General features: G+C 54.1%; 1 protein-coding gene across 1 annotated transcript in view; it reads left to right on the top strand.

Moving 5' to 3' along the window:
* The first annotated feature begins 8,944 nt into the window (after window positions 1–8,944).
* The window catches only part of LOC132689760 (germ cell-specific gene 1-like protein), a 78,808-nt gene continuing 65,962 nt past the window's right edge, over window positions 8,945–21,790 (top strand). Inside the window, exons 1-2 of the mRNA XM_078440515.2 lie at window positions 8,945–9,192; window positions 9,524–9,676. Of these exons, the coding sequence (XP_078296641.1) occupies window positions 9,592–9,676 (85 nt within the window). The 5' untranslated portion in view covers window positions 8,945–9,192; window positions 9,524–9,591. The remainder of the gene's footprint in view (window positions 9,193–9,523; window positions 9,677–21,790) is intronic.

The following is a 21,790-nucleotide window of genomic DNA, read 5'->3' as shown; positions in this document are numbered from 1 at the left end:
GGGCAGAGAGAGAGGGAGACACAGAATCCGAAGCAGGCTCCAGGCTCTGAGCTGTCACCACAGAGCCCGACGCGGGGCTCGAACTCGAGAGCCATGAGATCATGACCTGAGCTGACGTCGGACGCTTAACCGACTGAGCCACCCAGGCGCCCCGGTGTTCCCATTTTTAAATGGTGGCATCTAATTCAAAATTAAAAAAAAAACACCTCGTATACCAAGAGAGGAAGAGACACACAGAGGCAGACAGAGAGAGAGAAAACAACAACAACCCTCCCCCCCCCCCCCCCCCGCAAAAAACAACAAAATCTCAGAAACTTGTTTTTAGGCCAGTCTGCAACTTCTGACTTAACCTGTTCCACTTCCTTTGCCTGCACAGCAGCCCCATTTGGGGAGAAGGGGAGGCCCAGAGAGGTGAGAGCATTTGCCCAAGACGACGGGGGGCCAGCGTGGGGCTGGGGGCCAGACCCCAACCTCAGCCTTCCAAGCTTTACCCACGACATTCCCCCTACCAGCCTCCTCCCCAGGCCCCAGCCCATGTGGGTCAGACCTTATTTTCAAGGCCGGCTCCTGGACTCTAAAGAGAAAGAAAGCTCATTGCAGTCTGATGCTGAAGGCCAAGGTCAGCATGACACATCTCAAATGCTCAGTGACCATCCCTGGATTCCAACAGAGCAGTTTCTAAAGGGCATGTCTGCCAGAGTCATTTTTAAATTGACGGGGACTAGAGCCTTGCAGAACTCTGGGGGCAACAAGGCATTGTCAGAAACCCTTCCAGTGATAATTTGTCCACTTGTGAGCAAATGAGAAGGGTTCACTTCTCTGGGCCCAGCTTGTCAGCCTGATACACCCACACTTACTGAGGACCTACGGGGTACCAGAAACCAGACCAGGAGGCTTTGCAGCCATGGTCTCATTTAACTGGTCCAGAAAACGTGTTACGACTGGTGGTAGCATTGATTCCATTTTTTAGCCAAAGAGACTGAAGCTCAGGGAGATTAGATAAATGCCCAAGCTCAAATCCAGGCTTTTTGGACCCTCAAGTCCAGGCTCTTTCCCCCCCTAGCAAGGCATCTACCTGGAAGGGGTGGAGAGATTGCCTTCTTTGCAGAGGTCTGTCTGGGGGCCACAGCAGAGGCTGGGGTGGTCAGGGAAGGCTTCTTGGAGGAGGTGACCTTATACGAAGAAAGAAGGTGTATTAGTTTCTCATTGCTGTTGTGTGACAAATTAGCACAAACCTAGACTGGTGGTCAGAATTCCAAATGAACCTTAGGGAGGCCAAAATCAATCCAGGATAATGTCCCCATCTCAAGATCATAATCACATCTGCAAAGTCCCTTCTGTCCCTGTAAGATAACATAGTCACAGGTTCGGGAAATTAGGATGTGGGTATCTTTGCAGGCCATTATTCAGCTGACCCCAGGAGAGGACAACACTTTGAGGGCCGGGCCCTTGCCTGAGGCACGGGAGGGCGTGGAATGTTCAGCAGGCAGCCGGGCTGAGGGGTTAGAGGTGGGAGGGGCTGATTAGGACCCACGCGTCAAGGGCACTGAATTCCGAGTTGGCGCATTTGACCTTCATCTTTTTTTTTTTTTTTTTTTTGAACTTCGTCTTCTAGAGCAGTGGACGGCTCACACTTGGACGGCTGCGGATCTGGTGAAAATGCACACACCTTGAGTCAGTAGGTCTGGGTGGGGTCTGAGAATCCTCATTTATCACAGGCTCCCAGGGGCTGCAGCTGCCGCTGGCGGGCTAGCGAGGCTTTAGAAAAGGATCGCTCTAGCCTTCTCAGGCCTTCGTGGAAAGGATGTGGGCTGGGGCGGACAAGATGACTCTCGGGAACAGCTCTCAGATCTGTGCTCTTGACTCCCTTGTAACAATGTGGGCATATTTTTAGAGCTGAATTGTCTCTCCTTTTAATCTAACTCTTTGAAAATTGGCACCTTCGTGCGTGGGGTGGCGTGGTATTTGCTGGAACTTCCCCTGTCCCTGAGCAAGGGGACAGCTGAGGCTTTGCTGGATAGTTCACTCCTACATGGAGATATATCAGCGAGGACCATGCAGGGTCTTAAAATGTTGCTTCGCTGCAGAGCGTCAGGGACAGAAATGGCTTTAGACATCGTTGCACGGGGGGCTGTAAACTCAAAGGCTCAAGAGAGCTAGACGGGAGCCAAGGGTGATGGGCACTGCGGAGGGTCTGTGCTGACTCAGAAGTACGTGTCCTGTTTGAGGGGGAGCAGCCCCAGCTCAGCCCCGCAGCCCTTGTATGAGGATGCGGGTCCGGCACGGCTGTATCCACCCGCCTTGCAACCGAATCCAGAAACCTGGATGAAATTTTATGTGAAGGCTCCTATTTTTAAATGTTGATAATGAATTCAGATATTTTTAAAATACTGTGTGGGCCAAACAAGACATTTTTGTGGGCTGGATTCGGCCTGTTGGCAGCTTGTTGGAGCATCCACTTGTTTTACCGCGAGGGAAACTGAGGCCCGCAGAGGCACCTTCGGAAGGCCCCACGGCGCCGGCGGGAACTCAGGGCTGCTGACACGCGGTGCAGTCACCTTCCTGTGGTCTTTTGCGGCCGCTCTTCTTCGGGGAAGCCCCTTCCCATGCCCCTCCCCCAAACCTCATTCCCTGCACCTCTCAGAGGGTCACCCTGCTTCCCAGTCTCACAACAGCAAGCAGCCTGGCAGGTGGAAGCCCGCCACCACCACCACCACCGCTGCCCCCAATCTGCCCTCAACCTGCTTTGTGACATGGGCATCCTAAGTCCTCACTGGGCTAACTTCTCATCTGCAGATGGAGGGCTCAGCGACCCCTGGAGTCTGTCCCGAGGCCTCTGGCCTTCTCCTCCCAGCCCCTGAGCATCCCGGAGCCTGAGCGTATTGACATTTCGCAAACAGCAGCTGTCACGAAGCCGTTTGCAGCCTCAGAGGTCCTGGCCTGCGTCATTTACACGATTTCACATGCTGGGTCTCAGGGGGCGTGTCGCCGAGCCCAGAGCCAGCAGCCACTGTGCCATACCTTATTGATTTGACATATTAGACTGATGGATTTGGGGGGTGGGGGGGAATGTTTTCTCTTGAAATGCCGTGGTGCCTTGGGATTTCATCTGATTTTGCAACAATTCCCCTCTGCTCCCCAGAAGGGTTTTATTTGTCCAGTGACTGAGATGTGCCGGTTCCAGGCTGCCTACTCCTTGGTCACATCCTACGGGACTAACAATGACGATGACAATAATAGTAACAGCTCACGCTTATATAACACCTGCTGTGCGCCAGGCACTGCCCTAAGCACTTTGCTCATCAATTTACTCGCTTTGTCCTCACTTTGCCTGCAAACTGGGTGCTGTATCTATCCCCGATTTTCCAACGAGAAAACCGGTTCAGTGGGAGCACGTCACTTGCCCAAGCGTCCCAGGCAGCGCCTGGCAGAGCCGGGGATCAACCCAGGTGGCCCAGCCCGGGTCCGTGATCATCACACTTGTTGCCCCGCCCCCACTTATAATTATTCTAATCGCCCATAATTATACTTAGCGGGAAGCGATGGTAACACTTAGCTCTTTTGAATACTTCCCAAGTGTCAGGCTTGCGCGATTTATAGATAGTGTCTCACTTCATGCTCAGGACAAGTCTGTTATGCCCATTTCTCAAATGAGGAAACCGAGGGACAGAGTCGGATGAGGCCTCTGGCCAAGGCCGTAGATGCAAGACACGGTTCCCACCCGTGATTTCCCACTCAGCCAGACGGGCCCTGGAAACTATCTTGGCAAAAGGGAGGGACTGGGGCAAAAGGGAATTTGTTCTTGCAAACCCATCAATTCCATCAATGGAGGGTCAGGGTTGATGTTATGAAGCTGTTTTTTAAAAAGGCAGAAAGTGCAGCTAACGGGATTAGCTGTCACCCCACGGGCCCTGTACCTGATGAGAAGCCATTTCATTTCTTCTGCCCCGGGAGGTCACCGGTTCTCAGCTGCAAATCGAGCCTTTCGTGCCAAGTTTCAGAGACCCGAAACAATCATCTGTGTGATTACTGAGGCTTTCCGGGCGTCACCAAGGCAAGACCCCACCGTCCCGGCCAGAGGCTGCCCGCCCACTGTCCTTTCTGACTTCCTTTAGTCACACGCGTGTGCCTCCCTAACACGAATCGTGACGAGCACCGACTGCCAGCCAGGCCCTGTGTGGCGGTTCCAATGTTTTGTTATTCGAGTTCTACCTTCTCTCTATCTCTGTGTGCCAGACGCCAACATCTGCCGGCTGGCATTGGCTCCGTCTTTTTCTGAAGTCGACTCACTTTCTTGTACAAACATTCGGAAGGGAACTTTGGATCAGTGGTGCTTATGCTTGAGGGTGCATCAGCATCACCTAGAGAGCTCGTTACAACATACATGGGTCTGGAGGCCCAAGGCTTAGCATCCCGTGTTCCTGTGTGCTGCAGGTTGGGGGCCACACGGAGAATGCTGGCTCAGATCGCTGCTCTAATTGGACCCCTTGCCATAAAACGCGAAGTGTAAGGGAGGGCCCCTGCAGGAATCGGAATCCCCCAGAAGGTTCAAATGAAGGCGCTTTAATGAAAAAGTCCACATAGAGGCACGGGAAGGGCTAAGAGCATCTGAGGCCCCCAAAAGCTGGCAACAGAGGGGAGCTGTTAGCACCAGCCTTGGCGGGGGGAGGAGAAAGGGTGGGAACAGTGTGAAAGCCGCAGATGCTTGGATCCCACAAACTTGGGATGGAGCCTCTGCCAGAGAAGGGGCTCCAGACAGGGAGCAGGGCAGAGAGAAAACAATCAGACCTTCCTCCTCCCACCCTCTGATTTCTAGCTGGTGCTCCTCATTGCTCAGCCAGAGGGCTGGGGAGTCTGGGGGTGCAGTTCTAAGGAGTCAGGCCCCTGAGGCCCAGAGCCGGGCAGAGAAGGGCGGAGAGCAGTGGCTGGGGGAGGGCGGGAGAGGAGCGGGGCTGAAGGAAATTGTCAAAATGTCCTTCGAGTCTGCCTGGGACCTGCTGAAGATTCTGTGAGCCCTCTCACAGTTTTAAATAATTAACAAGTGGTGGAAAGGAGTTAAGGACACATTAGCACCAAACGGAGGCTCTTTTGATCGAGGTGATAAGAATTATAAAAATAACAGAGAAGTGAATAGCGTTTTCACTTTTTGACTCAGACAATTCAGTGTTGTGGTTAGTGTGACGCCACCTCTCCCCTGGGGGGAAACACAGACGTGTAGATGGCACCCCCCAGTGTTACTCACTTGGGGTACTTAGCAGCTCACATCAGGCATCCGTTGGGGGGTTGCAGCTGGGGCAGGACGGGGATGTCAACCCCCTAGTCCAGCAGGCGGGTGATGGTTGGAGGGTGGGCAGGCACTGGAGCAGAGTGGTCCCCATCCTTCTAGAGAGGGCCTCCTGACAGGTGTCCTTTCCTTGCTAAGACCCTTAGGTCCCCACTTGCCTCAGCAGCATGGGCCAAGCCCACCTTCCACGGCCTGGCTTCTGGCATCCTCAAGACCTGTCTGCTCTTCCTTGGGACCTCCTTCCCCCCGACATCTGGTGGCCAGCTGGCCTCAGGATCGCTGGGGACTGAAATCCACTCTCTCCCCCATCCCACTCAGTGGCCACCCCCTTGCAGGAACTCTGGCTCAGGAATTGTTTGGGATGCTGGAGAGCATGTAGATAAGGGCCATGGCCAGGGAACCCTGTGCCCTCAGACCCAGACGGGCCCCTCTGACCAGCCCAAGAGCAGGGAATGATATGATTTCAAGGTGGCTACTCTAGCCTGCCAGCTTACCGCCATGATGAATCCTGGAGTCAGAGAGGCCTGGCTTTGAACCCAGACTGTACCACTATCTGGCTGCGTAGACTAGTTGCTTAGTCCCTCCGAACCTAAGTTTACTCATCTGTAAAAGATGAGAATTTTCCGAGAATTTTCTGTTTGCTTCATTCACTAAACAGTACGTATTGGATGTCCCTAGGACATTCCCAGTGGAAGGAACAATCTTATAAAGGCAGAGATGTGGGAAGGACATGTTTGGAGAACAGAAAAGGTGAAGATCAGGACTCTTTGTTGTAAGTGATAGAAATTCCACCTCAAACTAGCTTAGGCAAAGACAAGGAATTCATTGGTTCATGTGATTGAAAGAACAAATGATGGGACGCTTCAGGCACGGCTGGATCCAGGGGCTCAAACAGCATCAGGCTCAAACTACCTCGTCAGGTTTTAGGAGGATGGGGGAAAGAACACACGTGAATGCCAGTGTCTGAGATCGGATTTCCTAGAAGCAGACACGGAGGTGAGGATTCACGTTCAAGGCGTTTATAAAGGAAATGCCCCGGGGGAGAGTGGTAGGGAAACTGGGGGAGGCAGGGCAGGGAAATCAAGCTGGAGAGAGTAAGAAGCCTAAGTAACCCTAGCCGGGCGTTGGGGATGCTAGTGCCTGGTTCTCCATGGTTAAACTTACTTATTTTCTAAGCATCTCAGCCCCTAACACCAACCTTACCTCTCAGCCTATCTGACAGAACAGAGCTGGATACTGTTGGGAAGGGAGGCGGGGGTAGGGGGTGGAGTGGGGTGGAAGCCTGGCCTGGGGCCCACGAGGGCAAAGATGAGAGCAACCCACCCCCCACCCCCCCGCCCCGGAGAGAGTAGGGGTGCTTCGGGAGAGGCACTGAGTCCGTAAGCAGCACGGTGGTGAGGGGCGGCCTCCTCAAGCCACCAGGCCAACAGCAGCTGGAGGTGAAGGCTGCTGGGAGGGAGGCCAGGCCTCCGCGGGAGCTGCCGCCCTCCTGGCGAGGCTCAGCTCGCCCCACATCTCCTGCCTTCCTCCCTGCTGCCTCGGTGGGCCTCGGGCCAGAGAAGGGCCTCGGAGACTATGCGTGTGCCAAGCCAGGGGGTGTTTTAACAACATCCAGACTGCCAGAGCACATTATTCTCTTACAGAAATCCAAGGGATTGCCCAGGAGATGTGATATTTTTGTAGCCAAAGAAAAAAGGGGGGGGGGGGAGAAAAAAAGAATTTCTCCACAGCTCTCAAAGCCCGTTGTGCTAGGAATGATAGTGGGTGTTTCAGAATCTGGATTCTTTGTCAGGGAGCAGATAAGGACCGAGAATTTTCTGTTTGTTTGCTTCATTCACTAAATAGTACATATTGGATGTCCCTAGGACATTCCCAGTGGAAGGAACAATCTTATAAAGGCTGAGATGTAGGAAGGACATGTTTGACACGTTTGGAGAACAGAAAAGGTGAAGATCGGGACTCTTTGTTGTAAGTGATAGAAATTCCACCTCAAACTAGCTTAGGCAAAGACAAGGAATTCATTGGTTCATGCGACTGAAAGAACAAATGATGGGACGCTTCAGGCACGGCTGGATCCAGGGGCTCAAACAACGTCATAGGACACAATCTTCCTCTATCTCAGCTTTGCCTTCCTTGGCATTGTCTCTGCTCTCAGGAAGGCCCTTGCCACTTGGTGACTCAGTCAGGTTCATCCTTCCACTCCCCCAGGCTCAAACCCAGTAGAAAGGAATTTTCTCCACCAATAGGTCCGGCAAAAGTCCAGCGGCTGACTCTCGTTGAACTGACTTGGGTCGTATGTCCATCTCTGACTGGCCAGGCTTTGTCCATAGTCCCTTCTCTAAAGCGGGGGCCTCGCTCACTGATTAGTGTGGTTTGGAGGGTAAGTCATGTGAGGTGTTACATTTTCCCCTGGCCACCCTTTTCCTCAGAAATGATACCTGCTCCCACAATTGTATTTGTCCCTCTTGACTCTGTCTCCTGCCTCGACCTCCCTCAAGCACTCCCGGGCTCCATTTCCAGGGGATCATGGCGGGGACATGTTCCGCCCATACAACAATGATACTATCGCACAAATGGAGCCCTCACTAGATGCTAAGCACAAGCTCTTTTCATTGCTGTGCAAATGCATCCTCACAGCATGACAGTATATGAAATCGGCGTTATTTTTATCTTTGTTGTACAGGTAAAGAAACTGAGGCATAGAGAGGTTCCCTCCTGAACCAATGACTAGAGTCATAGGGGCTATGAAGCTCTGACTGGCTACACAGGAGTCATGTGCCCAAACATGGAGCCAGCCGCAACTGAATTGCACAGACTGAGAGAAGAAAGGGACTCCCCAGTGAAAGGATTGTAGTCAGAAGGGAGGGATAAAGTGGGAAAAACAGAAAATGCCCCCTAAACTAGGGGGCAAATGATGGCAACCGAATTTTGGAAAAAACTGGGGGGGGGGGGGGAGAGGGAGCTGTGGCGGCTCAGGGAACGTAAACGTTTGAACAGCCAAACCACTGAAAGGATAGAGGGGCAGCCGGCCTTCAGGAAGAGCTGGAACCAGGCACTCACGCTGTCATAAGGCTCAGGTTCTCAGGGCACCTGGCTGGCCCAATTGGAAGAGCTTGCGAACCCCCCCCCCCCCCCCCCCCCCCCCCCCCCGTGAGTTCAAGCACCACCTTGATCTTTTTTTTTTTTTAAACAAGTAAGATGATTGGGGCATCTGGGTGGCTCAGTCAATTGAGCCACCGATTTGGGCTCAGGTCAGGATCTCATGGTTCATGGGTTTGAGCCCCACGCGGGGCTCTGTGCTGACAGCTCAGAGCCTGGAGCCTGCTTCACATTCTGTGTCTCCCCGCCCCCCCCCCCCCGCCCCCCCTGCCCCTGCCCTGTTCGGCTTTGTCTCGCTCTCAAAAGTAAATAAACATTAAAAATAAATAAGATTACTTAAATAAATCAACTTAAAAAAAAAAAAGGCTCACACCCGGATTTGAACACCCCCCCCTCCCATCTACTTCGGTGCTTACGAGGGCGCGGATTGCTACAGGGCAGGACTTTGATTGGCCAATTCTAGGCCACGTGATCAAACCCGACCAATCGGCTCTGCCCAGGAAGACAGGGCCGCTTTAGAACACCGCTGGTCTCGGGGAGAGTCGCGAGGTTGAAGCTGTGGCCACGGGAGTAGCAGTTTCTAGAAAAAAAGTGGAGTAGGGTACAGGGCCGATAGAAATGTAGGGGTGCGCTCCTAGCTGCGGGTGACAGAGAACTTGGCCCCGAAAGCTTCGACGGTGGGGAAGCCCTCGGGGCTCGTGATTGGCCCCAGTGGTGTCACCACTGCTCAGCAACTACAGTGGCAGCTTCATCTTAAGGCGGGTACCCTCCTGGCCATCAGGTGGCTCCCTGGCGCAGCCATCTACCAGGTGCGAAGAGAAAGTGTGACCGGGACGCAGGTTCCTCCCTCCCGTCAGAACGGGCCCACAGAGGGGTCGCACGCCACTGCCCACCGGTGAGCGTCACCGGGCTGGGGGAGGGGGCGCTGGCCTCCACCAACTTAGGTTTGGGCACCTGCGCCAGGCCTGGCGCGGAGGACGGGACGCCGTGATCAGCTGGGTCACGGGGACCCACCCTGGAACTGCGGCCCTTGCTCCAACAATTCGGACCCCAGCCGCGGGGCGTGGTGTGGAAGGTACACGGGGCAGGGTCACCCTGCGGCGTCCCTCATCTCACGGCCGCTCTGCCTCTGTCGTGCAGGGGTCCTGTGGCTGTCGGTGGTGTCCGAGGTGCTGTACATCCTCCTGCTGGTGGTCGGCTTCAGCCTCATGTGTCTCGAGCTCTTCCACTCCAGCAATGTCATCGACGGGCTCAAGCTCAACGCCTTCGCAGCTGTCTTCACGGTGCTGTCCGGTAAGGCGGAGGGCCTCTGGCGGTGGAGCCTAACCCTGGACCTCCGGCAGAGCGGAACGTGGGTGCTGGGGCCGCCCCCGGGCCGAGTCCTGGCTGTTCCCACCGGGTGACCTTGCGCCCATCACTCCGCTGCTCTGAGCCTCCGCGTTACGGTTTTAAAATGGGATTTGCGCGCTCGCGTACTCATTCGGTGGTTGTTGAATATCGTGTGCCAGGTACCGTGCTAACAATAAGGACTGGGGCTTTCCTAACGGAGGGACCGTTCCAGAGCCCGTGGAGTTTAACAGGTGTGGGAGAGAGAGGTGGGTTAGCCTGACGTGTATTCAGGGGATGACCACCCCACGCCCTAGTGGCGGACTGTGTTTGTGGGACAGGGCACAGGGAGGTGGTGTATTGGAATGAGTGGATGATGGTGTCTTCCATAGAGACATGAAGGGGGGGCCGGTTTTGGGGTGGCCCGCACATCACTCATCTGCTTTGGCTTATTTGCCTTTGAGACAAACGTGTGGAAGCTGGAGGGGAGCAAACACTTCTAGAAGCTCAGCTACCAGTGTGGGGTGGGCAGAGACGGTGCGTAAAGGCCACAGAGCCAGGGGTTTTGGGGGCTTTAGGGGGAACAGGACGGTCAGGACATTATGACTCAGGGAGCTGGAGACAGAAGACTCCAAGAAAAGGCCATTGGATCAGGTAGCCAGGAGCCCAGAGTTGTTTCAGCAGATCCAGGTCACGAGGGGTTAAGCAGGGAATGTGCCAGAAAGGAGTAAAAGGAGCCTCCAAACCATAACTTCAGGCAGCCTGACAGATAGAGTGGTGGCTTGGCTGTGCAAGACATCTGTTCCTAAAAAGCCAAGTGTAAATTGAATTTCTATAAATCTAATCCTATTCTTCATGCGTTGGAAGAAGCCTCTATTTAATGAAACCGAAACGAGGCGCCTTTTGGTAAGGGACATAATCTCCCCCTAACTGAAGTATGTGTGTACAACAGAGGAGTCCCTCAAAGATTGAGAGCTGCATCCAAGAGATTACAGCACGCTCTGCAGATGAAAACACGCGTGACTTCTCAGGATGTGGAAATCTGACCATCATAGCAAATGAAAGAAAAGAGAAATAGAGTGATCGTCATCGCCAAGGGTCGGTTTAGGTTCCTAGCTCTTGCACGATTCTGGTCCTGTGTGTCCTGTTTGGGGGTGGAGTGGGGATGGGCGGGGTGGGGCATGAGACTTGGAAAAAAACCGAAGAGTTTGCTTGACGGACAGCTTGGGGAAGACAGTGCAGATAGAGGAAACAGCATGGACAAGGGTGGCATATTCTGGAAGCCTTGAGTAGTTCAGAATGACAGGAAGGCAGAGTAGGGAGAGCACAATTGACAGATGAAATCGGACAGCTGGGTGAGGGTCTTGGTGCTTTGCAGTGATCCTTAGATGTTACCATGTAGCTGACCGCGCTGAGAATCCAGAGCAGAGGGGGATAACGGTCAGGTTTGCATTTGGGGGTGAGGGTTCGGGCTGCGGCATGGACAGAGCAGGGCAAGGGTGGAGGTGAGGTGACCGGCCCGGAGGTGAGAAAAGATGAGGCCCCACCCGGGTGCGGGGTCAGTGGGAACGCGGGACGCGGGCACACACACCCTCCAGCTAGGAGGCGAAGTCAGGAGAGCCGGGTGGGCCCGGAAGACAGAGAACCCAGGTCAGCTTCCTAGTTTGGAATCCACACAGTTCGGGATGAGTTCCCCATGAGGCTCCATGAGCCTGGTGGGGAAGAAGTTCCATCTGTAATTCTCTAACTCGTAACGGACACTTAGGCTGTCCTTCAAATGTGAGTGGAGGCAAACTCGCGCGTTAACGAAGAAGCACGTATATTCCCATGCCACGTGCTTGTTTGAATGTTTCGCTAACTAGATTTCCATATAAGGGGTCTGCTTTATAATCCCACGTATTTTATTTTGTGTATCCGGAGACGCGATTCTCAGGAGGGACCTATAGGTCCAGATGGCCAGAGCCCCTGATCTTGGGTCCCGTGGCTGGCATCTGGGCAGGGACGGGATGGGCCCGGACCCCCAAGATGGGGAAGGTGGAAAAAGCAGGTAGTGGGGGTGATGGATCCGATCTGAGCAGGTGGGGTGTGATGTGCTGTGGGGTGTCCGGTCTCCTCTCTCTTGTTAGCGGCTTCACCTTTTCTTTCCTCTCCCCACTGCAAGCATCGAAGAGTCCCCTTATCCCGGGCACCCAGCCCTCCCCCTCAACCTGCTCATTCCAGTCACAGAATAAAAGCTGGTGGGCGGCCCAAGGCAACCATCCCCAAGTCTTCAAGCAGACCTCTCTTGGGGTAGGAGGTGGGGGCTCCTTCCCCTGCCTCAAAGGGCTCATCAAAGCTTTCACCCCTCAAAAAGCCTGCCCCCAGAGGCCCACTGCTGAAGAAAATAAGTTTGTCTTCAGTCATTCCAGACACACAAACAATACAGGGCTCAGGGAGGTTAATTGACTTGCCCAGGGTCACACAGCTGGTCAGTTACGGAGCCAGGATTAAACCCAGCTCCTGCTGGCTTCAAAGCCCCGTGCTCTTTTCATAGGATCCGAGCTGCAGGGGTGACCGGGCTGGAGGGAGAAGACTTTTAAGTCTTCCGAAAACAGTAACTAAGAAGCATGTGTGAGCCAGCTGACGTCATAAGACAGAAGTAGCAAGTGGTGGAGAGAAAGGATTTTGTATTCACGCCTGGGAGAAGATAAGTTGGGGGGGGGGGGGGCAACAGGACACCAAGAGAGGGCTGCGTGGCCCTGGAGCCCCTGGCCTTTCCGGAGCCCCCTGAGAACAGGGTAAGGGGTGGGGAGGGGCCCGGAGGAGGGGGGTGGCCCTCGGGTTTGCTCTGATGGGAGGGAAAGGAGTGCGCAAGCCCCCTGACCAAGTCCTCTGATGCTGCCAGCCCAGCTTATGCCGAGGGGTCTTCAGCCCAAGGTCAACACCTTCTATGGTAGACGGGAAAGCAGAATTGGGGCAGCCCCTACTGTTACCCAATTATTATGATCAGTTATTAAAATGAACCAAGTGATTATGATTAACGGTAATAGCCAGTGCTGGCCGAGGTGCCACCGTGCACTGGCACGGGGTTCAGCCTGCCACACGTGCTAGTATCTTTACCCCTCACGGTGCCCTTGCAGGGGAGGGTCTGACCCTGCATGTGTTCCCCAGATGGGAATGCCGACTTGCCTGCAGGCACGTAGCTGCTAGGCTGTTGGACCCCCAGCCGAGCCTGCCCTATAAAGTGCTTTGAGTTAGGGCTTAGCACCTGGGACTCTTGTCGTTATGACTAGCCCCCACCGTTTTCCAATGAGCTGAGGGGCAGATCATGGCCCCAGGGACCAGCCCCGCCACAGCGAGGCCCAGGGGTTCATGCTCTTCAGCGAAGGGAGGAGCTGGTGACAGGTTCCCGGCAGCGGGGCTGTGTTCCTGGCACAAGGTGGTTGTACAGACAGGGACGGCCCCTGAGGCCTGGGTGTGGGGGCTGTGGTTGCTGGCCCACTGGCCCAGGGCCTAGGGCTCACAGTACTTTTAGGGCCCCACAAAATGTTTTAATTTTGACTACTTTTCAAATTGGGAGAAAAAAAAAATTAATAATAATGAAATTGTAAGAGTGAATCCAGACTGGATCATAGTTGTCCTTCTACTGTTGTAGTCATAACATACAAGTTTTACCATTTCTTTAAAAAAAAATTTTTTTTTTAAATGTTTATTTATTCTTGAGAGAGAAAGAGACACAGAATGTGAGCAGGGGAGGGGCAGAGAGAGAGGGAGACACAGAATCCGAAGCAGGCTCCGGGCCCCAAGCTGTCAGCACAGAGCCCAACGTGGGCCTCGAACCTGCGAACCGTGAGATCAGACCTGAGCTGAAGCCGGGTGCTCAACCGACTGAGCCACGCAGGTGCCCCTACCATTTCCTTTATGGAGGAGACAAAAGTGTTTGGGGCCCCTGCACGTCTTGATGTGACCCTGCAGTGGGTCACAGCTTTTCTCGGGCTCTCGGGACTGAGCAAGACCGATTCCAGCACAGGGGGGTGACTCCAGCTAGCAGTGTCCCCTTGCCCAGTCCTGTGACTTCAGCCAAGAGGTGCCGGGAAAGACAGAACTCCCTGTTTCTTTCCCCAGTGACCAGAGTCTTACACACCCGAAGGGGTGTGCGAGCAGGCTGGAAGATGTCCGTTTTTGCCCAGTCCCTCTGAAAAATGAGACAGATCCACTTGGGAAAAACACAAAGTCATTTGGAGAGTCCCTGCACAGTCGAGCTAACTGTGGGCTTTTAGTAAAAACTGCGGTGGCACAAAAAGAAACGTGACCAATTCTGGGAAATGATCAGACCTCGTGCAGAAGCCAGAAGGAGCATTTTGTTAAGTAAGAAGGGAAGGAGATTTTGCAATAAAACAAACAAATGGCCAAGGTGAGGTTGCTGTTTGGAATTGGGTTTCAGGAGCCATTTTTAGAGCGAGGTATGAATTGAAGAGGGAGCAGCTCCACGGCCTGCAAGGTGGAAATTACAGACAGAGGCTTAGGGACCTTAGAGCTTCTCTTAGTGTGGTGATTTGTAACTTCTTACCATAAACCATCACTTATTATTTTAGGATGAGTTTCTTGATAATTCTTGGGTCTGGGCTAAAAAAGAATCCCACATTAATAACCCCCTCTGTTCAGTCTCCCTGCTCTGGTCAGACCGGGTCTTTTGTCCATAACCTAGAAGCAAGTACTTTTGTGTATTTTTGCGTCTAAAAATGCAGAGAGTCGAAGTCAGAGAAAAGAGTTTTTCCATATTATTAAGGATTCTTTTGGTCGCAAGTGACAAGAACCCAATCGTATTAGCTACCAGAGAAAAGAGGGTGATGATAGGACCCTATTGATTCATGTAATTGAAAAATACAAGGTGGCTGAGCTTCAGGCATGGCTGCATCCAGGTGTTCATGTCATCAGGTATCTATCTATATCTCCAAACCCTGCTTTTTTCTGACTTTGTTCTCAGCTAGGCTTTGTCCATGTGGAGAGAAAATGGTCCCGAGCGGCTCCAGGCTCACATAAGATTCCAGAGGTAGAGAGAGCTCCTTTCCAATAGCTCCTACAAAACTTCAAGGAGGATCGTGACTGGACCACAGGTTCACAGACTCATTCCTGAACCAGTCTCCATGCGAGAGAATGCAGTACTCCGATTAGCCAGGCCTGGGTCCCTAGCCATACCCATGGCATGGGCTTAGCCATGGACCAAGCAGGATTATTACGCAGTGGTGGACAAGTGGTTGCCCAGACGAACAGGTTGACTGCCAATCCAAATGGCCTGTCAAGCCGGGAGGTCATCAAGGAGGTCAGCGGTGGGGCGAAAGGACTCAGCCCCAGGGATGGCAGAGGTCTTAATCTGGATTCCTGCAAAGCAGATCCTAAGATGGAGATTTGGGTGCAGGTGGTTTATGTGGAAGGTGATCCCAGGAAGTCCGGCGGGAGAGTGGAGAAGAAGACAGGAAGGGAGGAAAGCCAGTAAAGGGAGAGTTGATGAGCAGGTGGCTGCTGTGGGCCCCTGGGGTTCTGTCCCGCTGGGCCCCTCTGAGTGTGCAGAACGTACCTCGGAACTGTGCACCCAACGAGAGAGAAAGCTAGTTTTTTACTTGCCAGCTAGCTCCTGGCCGTCACTAGTTAAGAGTCACTCCCGAAGCGGCCTTACCGCAGGCCAGCCTCATTTCTGACCAGCTGACGAATTCGGGGTTCCCACAACCCCCTCGTGATAGTCCACCGGCACTGCTCACAGAACTCAGGGCAGCGCTATATTTAGGATTACAGTATTGTTGTAAAGGATGCAGTCGGGGCCGCCAAAGGAAGAGACTCTCAGGGTGGGGTCTGGGAGGGCCTCAGATGCAGACCCTCCATGCCCACCTGATTGGGCGGAATCAGTGCACCGTCCTTGTGGCCCAGCAGTGTTGTTCGTGAACCAGGAAGCTCACTGGAGCCTGGGGGCCAGAGTGTTTACTGGGGGCTCATTGCTCGGGCATGATTGATTGATTGGTATTGAGCCAGCTGAAAGCCCTATGCTCTGATCACAGGTTGGAGACCTCTCTCTCTCTCTCTCTCCCTCTCTCTCTCTCTCCCTCTCTCTCTCTCTCCCAGCCCCCATCTTCAGTCCTCTCATTCACTAGCAAAACCTCAGGCGTGATCCAATGACTCGTGAATAACAAAGACCCTCCAATTACTCAGGAAATCCCAAGGATTTAGAGTTCCCCTCTCAGAACGGAGGAAGAAGGCCAGTCACATTCTTTATTAAACAGGGGTCTGGGTGGGCGAACAGGAAGCCGGACCCGTGGCTGAGTTGTCGCCTGCCTGCAGCTGGGTTTTGTTTGGGCCGACTGGCGGCACCGATCACATTTGAGGCGGGGAGGGGCCTGGACGGTCTCCTCCTATTTGGGACAAGTACCTTAAGCACTTGCAGGAGGGCTGGGCCTGCTTGGCCCGAGGGCTTCCGTGGGGAGTCCTGGAGGGTCTGGGATGCCTCTCTCCAGCTCCCGGTTCCAACCCCTCCTGTGTCCACGAGGTGGTTGATCACAGTAACTAGTCTGAAACCCTTCCAGCCAGAAGTATCCCAGAATCCAGAACTTTCCAGATTTGGGAAGGTAACGTGATACCTAGACCATCTATTACCTAACACTGCAGGGGGGGCTGGGCAGCACCCTGTAAGCAAACACGTTCATATTTCTGCATAAAGCCCATGAATATTCATGCTAGGGGGATAAATAAAGGTAGTAGCTTCACATCCATTCAGGTCAGGCCTTCCTGCTAAATGAGTTCAGGCCAAGTCAGATTTCTGTGTCTCAAGTGAGTTACAAAGAAGCTTTTGGATTTCAGAATTTCAGAGAATTTGAAGTCGTAGACAGGAAATTGTAGGCTCGGTAGCTGCCGTTTATTGAGTGTCTACTGTGGGCTAGGCACCTTCTAAACACATTCCCTCTGTGGAACCCTGTGATGATAGGTGCTGTTACTACGCCCCATTTTACAGTTGAGACAACTGAGGCACAGGGCTGGTAAGGGAAGTTCCAGGCGCTTCACTACTGCACGGGTCCATGCAGGCTGCTGCTGCCGCCCTGTGCACAGCGTCCCCTCTGGTCCCCAGGGTGCTTTGTTGCCAGGGCCAGATGGGAGATGGGAGAACGAGGCTGACACTTTCTTTCAGTACCTGTGGTCTTATCACTCCGGAACAGAGGTCCCGAATCCGGGTCCCACAGGGACAGTGTGGGGGACAGCAACGGGTAAAGCCAGCTGGAAGCATTACAGCAGTGACCCTGAGGACCGTGGCAAATGGGATGGCACACGCCGTCAGCAGCCCACGGTTGCCACGGAGAAATATGGCTGGCCTCCAGGGAAAGCCCAAATCTGGCTTTTTATGAGAAAATCAGATTTTTAACTCCGTTGTTTCTAAAATAGCTTTATTGAGCCACGACTGGTATATCATGAAGCACACCCATGTGAAGAGTGCAGTTGAACGGGTTCCCACAACCATCGCCATAATCCAGTCTTAAAACCTTTTTATCACTCCTCCCCCCCCCAAAAATCCCCTGTACCCACAAACCCTTCTTACTTGCCTCCAAGTCCCCCAGCCGTGGGCAACGCTAGTCTACTTTCTGTCTCCATCGCTCTGCCTGTCCCGGACATTCTGGATCAGTGAACTTACACGACACGTGGTCTCTCACGACTGGCTTCTTTCACTCGGCGTGAGGTCCTCACGGTTCGTCCGTGTCGCAGCAGGGTGTGGGCGCTCTGTTCCTTTTTGCCGCCGAACAACGTTCCATGGTGCACAGACACAGCACGTCGTGCCTCTCCACTTAGGAGTGGATGGCCCCGTGTGTTGTTTCCACCTTTTGGCTAGCTGGGAGCATTCCGCTGTGAGGCCACGACCCCCCACGTACCAAAGTTTGTGGGGACGTGTGCTTTCCTAGGGGAGGAGAGGTCGGGTCGTGTGGTGACCCTGAGCTTCAACTTTTTAACTCAAAACGTTTTAAATGTGCCAGCCGACAGAACCTCACTGCAGACCCTCGTCTCCCTCCCTGGCCCCAGCCAAAAACAAAACCAACTGGTTTTCGTCCTGAGGACTAGAGCGAAGACAGCTCCCTCTTTCTCTCCTCCCACCTCCCCACTCAGAGGCCCCTGACCTAATCTCAGTAAATTAAGGCTTCTGGAAATGAAAGCCAGGAACGGAAGGATTTGCAGATGGGTTTTTCCTGCCCCTTTCCTGCAAAACCTCTGGGATAAGGAAGTTCAGAGCCTCTGAATGATGGGAAAGCTAAGGCGGGGAGGGGGGGGAGGGGGATTGGAATCAAGGGGAAAAAACACAAATTAACATCTTAAAATATTATCCGGCCACACCCATTTGCTTAAGGATCAGTTGGCATACCGCGGTGTGCCCGAGGTTAATATTCATCAAATGTACAGCTCTCCGTGTGATCAAGTTCCAGCCCCACTAGAGATGTAAAAATATATAGAAGTCTTTTCTCACTTAGCCTAATTTGACCACTTTCAGGATTTTTTTTTTTTTTTTTTAAAACGAAGTCTGTTTTTGCCATTTCTGGTTGGTATTTATCAAAGGTTACATTTGTAGAATCAGATCCAGAACCTTCCCCTGACTACAAAGCGTGGCCTTTGCCTTCCTCTCGAACTAACTCCTCTCCTGCATTTCAGTCCCTCCTGGCTGTTCCTCGCACTCTGAGCTTGTCCAGCCCAACCCCGGGGCTGCTGGCTAGCTCCCTCACTCCTTCAGGCCTGTCTCAAAGGTCATCTCCTTAGGGGGTCCTCTCCCCCAACCTTTGCTATCTATTCCCTCCTGTATTGTTTTTCTTCATGGTTCACAGCTTGCCTCACGCACTCAGCACTCAGTGGATGTCTGTTGAATGATACAAGAACTTATATACCCTTTTGGTTACTAATGGCACCCCTCCCTTCTCCCCAGACCAGGATTTCTCGACCTTGGCCCAACGTTTCATGCCAGATCATTCTTTGTTGTGGGACGAGAGGGGCTGTCCTGGACATGGTGGGATCAGCAGCATCCTTGGTCTCTGCCTGCCGGATGCCCCGGTAGCACCCCCGTCCCCAAGTCACGACAACCACGGTGTCTCCAGACAATGCCGAATGTTCCTTGGGAGGCGAAATCCTGCCTGGCTGAGGACCATGCCCTACACGGTGGGCTCTGTGAGAGCGGGGGCCTTGTCTCTCTGCTTCACTGCTGCAACCCGAAAGCCTGGCCCTCTCAGCTCATCCTCAGTGAACGCGTGAGAGCCGCAGAGGCGACTAGAGTCCCCGCAGGGGGGCTGCTGGTGCTTGAGCCTTTGGGTTTGCAGTTTGGGCTCACAGAGCAAGCGTGGACCCTGGAACCGGACCGACGGGATCCGACCCCAGCGGAGCCGCATCACGCCGCGCGGCCTGGGGCAAGTTACCTGTATTCTCCGGGCCCCTGCGTCGCCTGTGAAAAAGCAGCGGCAGGATGATTCTGAGCAATGAGATGAAACCACCCACGGAAGAGCCGGTGGCGCGAGTGGCCACGTGGAGTGTGCTCAGTGCTTGCTTGTTAAACAGGGTTGGGCTCTCGGGTGAGAACAGGGGCCCGGATGCACTGGTGCGTGCCTAACCGAACCAAGGATCGGCGACCATGCCTCCTGGCCGCTCTGGTTCGGGTGATAAGCTATCTGCCCGCCCCGTTTATGGGGCACTTTGCACGGACATCACTCCGTGTCTGCATCCCTAGTTCCTTAAAAGAGTGCATATCTTGCCCTCGTGTTTCCTGAGGCGGAAACCACCCAGCCACCTGCCCCAGCGCCAGCCCCTCCCTCGGATTTGCTCTTTCCTCCTGCCTCCGGGCTCCTTCTTTTCCCCTTGGCTTCTCTCTGCTTCCTGGGGCCACGGGACTTCAGTTTCAAATGTGTTTTGACTCCGCGTTGCTGCCGGTCATCTGGGCTTCGTTTTCCGTGTGACTGCAGGTGGCGGGTGGTGCTGGGGGGCAGAGGGCAGGGCTGGTCAGTTGGGAGCTGGGGGAGGTGGGCCCTGACCGCCAGCCTCTCCGCTGGGCGCAGGTGGGTCTTTCACCCTGGGACAGACAGAAAGTTGGAGAAATGCTCCGCATCAAATTAAGCCTTAAAGGCTGGTTGGAAAGGTGGGAAAGCCCTCGCTGTCAGGTAACGGGTGACAGAGGCAGACAGACATTCTTCCTTCATTTTGCCTCCCTCCTTCCGTCCGTCCGTCCCTCCCTCCCTCCCTTTCTTCCTTCCACAGATAGTCCTTGAGCATCTCCCCCGGGACCAGGTGTGGGGAGAACCCCACAGGCTCTCTGTCCTGGGGGCTTTTGTCTAGAGGGGGAGGCAGTGATTTAAGCAGTGGTGGAGCCACTGATAGGAAGAAGCAGCCCCAAGGCTGTCTGTCACAGGGGACCTTGCCCAGAAGGGGGTGCGCCCTCTTGAGGCGTAAAGGATGGGGGTGGTTAGTCGGTGGCTGAGTTGGGGGGGAGGGGGTAAAGGGGGTTGGAGAGCGTGTTCCAGAGAGAAGGGCAGCAAGGAGGAGGGCCCCGGGCAGGGGCATGTTCTCAGGACGGACAATCCATGACGAGGTGGCCGTGGGAGGAGCCTGGAGAGCAAGGGCAGGCGGATGTGAGATCAGAGGTGGAGGGGGCAAGGCCTCTGTCTTCTCCCCAGGGCATCAGGGAGGAAGCCAGGGAAGGGTTTTCAGGGCAGGTTCGGGGAAGGTGCCACCTGGAGTGGCTGGTGGGGACTGTGCTGGTGGGGGTGGGGGTGGGGAAGTGGGGCGGGCTTGTGGCTGTCTGAGGATCCCGCGCCAGGAGACGTGGGGGCTTGCTATGGTGGGGTAGTGGGGAGCCCCTGAGGGTTTTAAGCAAGGAAGATGTGAGAGGGCTACTGGGATGGTCCAGGTGAGAGATGCGGGTGGCTTAGACCAGGGCGGCAATGGTGGAGGTGTGACAGGTGGTTGGCTACTGGATATGTTTGCAAGGTGGAACCAACAGGAGGTGCTGATGGGTCGCACTTGGGAGGGATGGGGTGGGGGTGGGGGCGGAGAAGGGGCAAGGAGATGAAGGGGGGGAGGGGTGAAGGCTGGGGAGGAGGAAGGAGGGATGGGCATAGGGGTGGGAATCAGGAGCTCAGATTCGAGGCTAATTCGAGATGCCTGTGAGACGCTGCAGGTGAGAGATGCAGCCTCTGTCTCCAGGGAACCCAGAGCCGAGTTGGAGGAACCATCTAGGACATGTAGGACACAGCTTTGTGGCAACCGGATGCGTTAAAGGCTGCCACACAGGCACGGGGAACATCGCAGTCATCTGGGGCACTTGGAGAGGTGAAGGGACCCCCGCAGAGGTGACAAGTGGGCCATTCCTCGAACAGAGATTGGCAGAGAGTAGGGAAAGGCATTTCAGGCAGAAGGAACAGCAGGTGCAAAGGCAAGGAGGCCCAACAGGGTGAATCCATAGTTCACCTGCGGCTTCGGCGTGAGCCAGAGCATGGGGGGTGCGGGGAGAGATGCTGCTGGAGAGACGGCATGCTTGGTGGTTCAGACCTCCCTCTGGAGGCAGTGGGAGCCAGTGGCGGTGCTAGATCAGGGGAGTGCGAGAGGCAGGAGTGCCTTTTTGGAAGGTCCTGTTCTGCTCCTCGGCCAGTCAGAGCGGCCTCCTCCACAGGCGGAGGGGTGAGGATGTGCTTCCAGGGCAGTGTTTCTCAACCCTGTTTTCATCACTGCTCTCCTAGGAGCCTTGTTAGAAGTGCTTCTTCCTAATTCTCCCTTCCTCCGTGAAATTTTAACTCCACGGGTGTGCCGCATGTCTGTGTATGTATTCTGTGTACATCTGTGCTTTTTTATAAGAAGAGTTAGATTTTTTTTGCATGTACAGGTGACCCTTGAACGACATGGGGGTTAGGAGTACTGACTCCCCATGCGGTCAAAAATCCATGTATAGCTTTTAACCCTCGCAAAACTTAACTACTAATAGCCTACTGTTGACAGGAAGCCGTACTGACAACATGAAGAATCGATTAATACATATTGGCATATGTATTAATACTGTATTCTTGGGGTGCCCGGGGGGGGCTCAGTCAGTCGAGCATCTGACTT

The sequence above is a fragment of the Panthera onca genome, assembly GCF_046562875.1.
Source record: "Panthera onca isolate mPanOnc1 chromosome E3 unlocalized genomic scaffold, mPanOnc1 haplotype 2 h2.Chr18_unloc_1, whole genome shotgun sequence".
Classification (NCBI taxonomy): Eukaryota; Metazoa; Chordata; class Mammalia; order Carnivora; family Felidae; genus Panthera; species Panthera onca.
The sequence above is the reverse complement of the archived record's forward strand: the minus strand, read 5'-3'. Positions and strand labels throughout refer to the sequence as shown.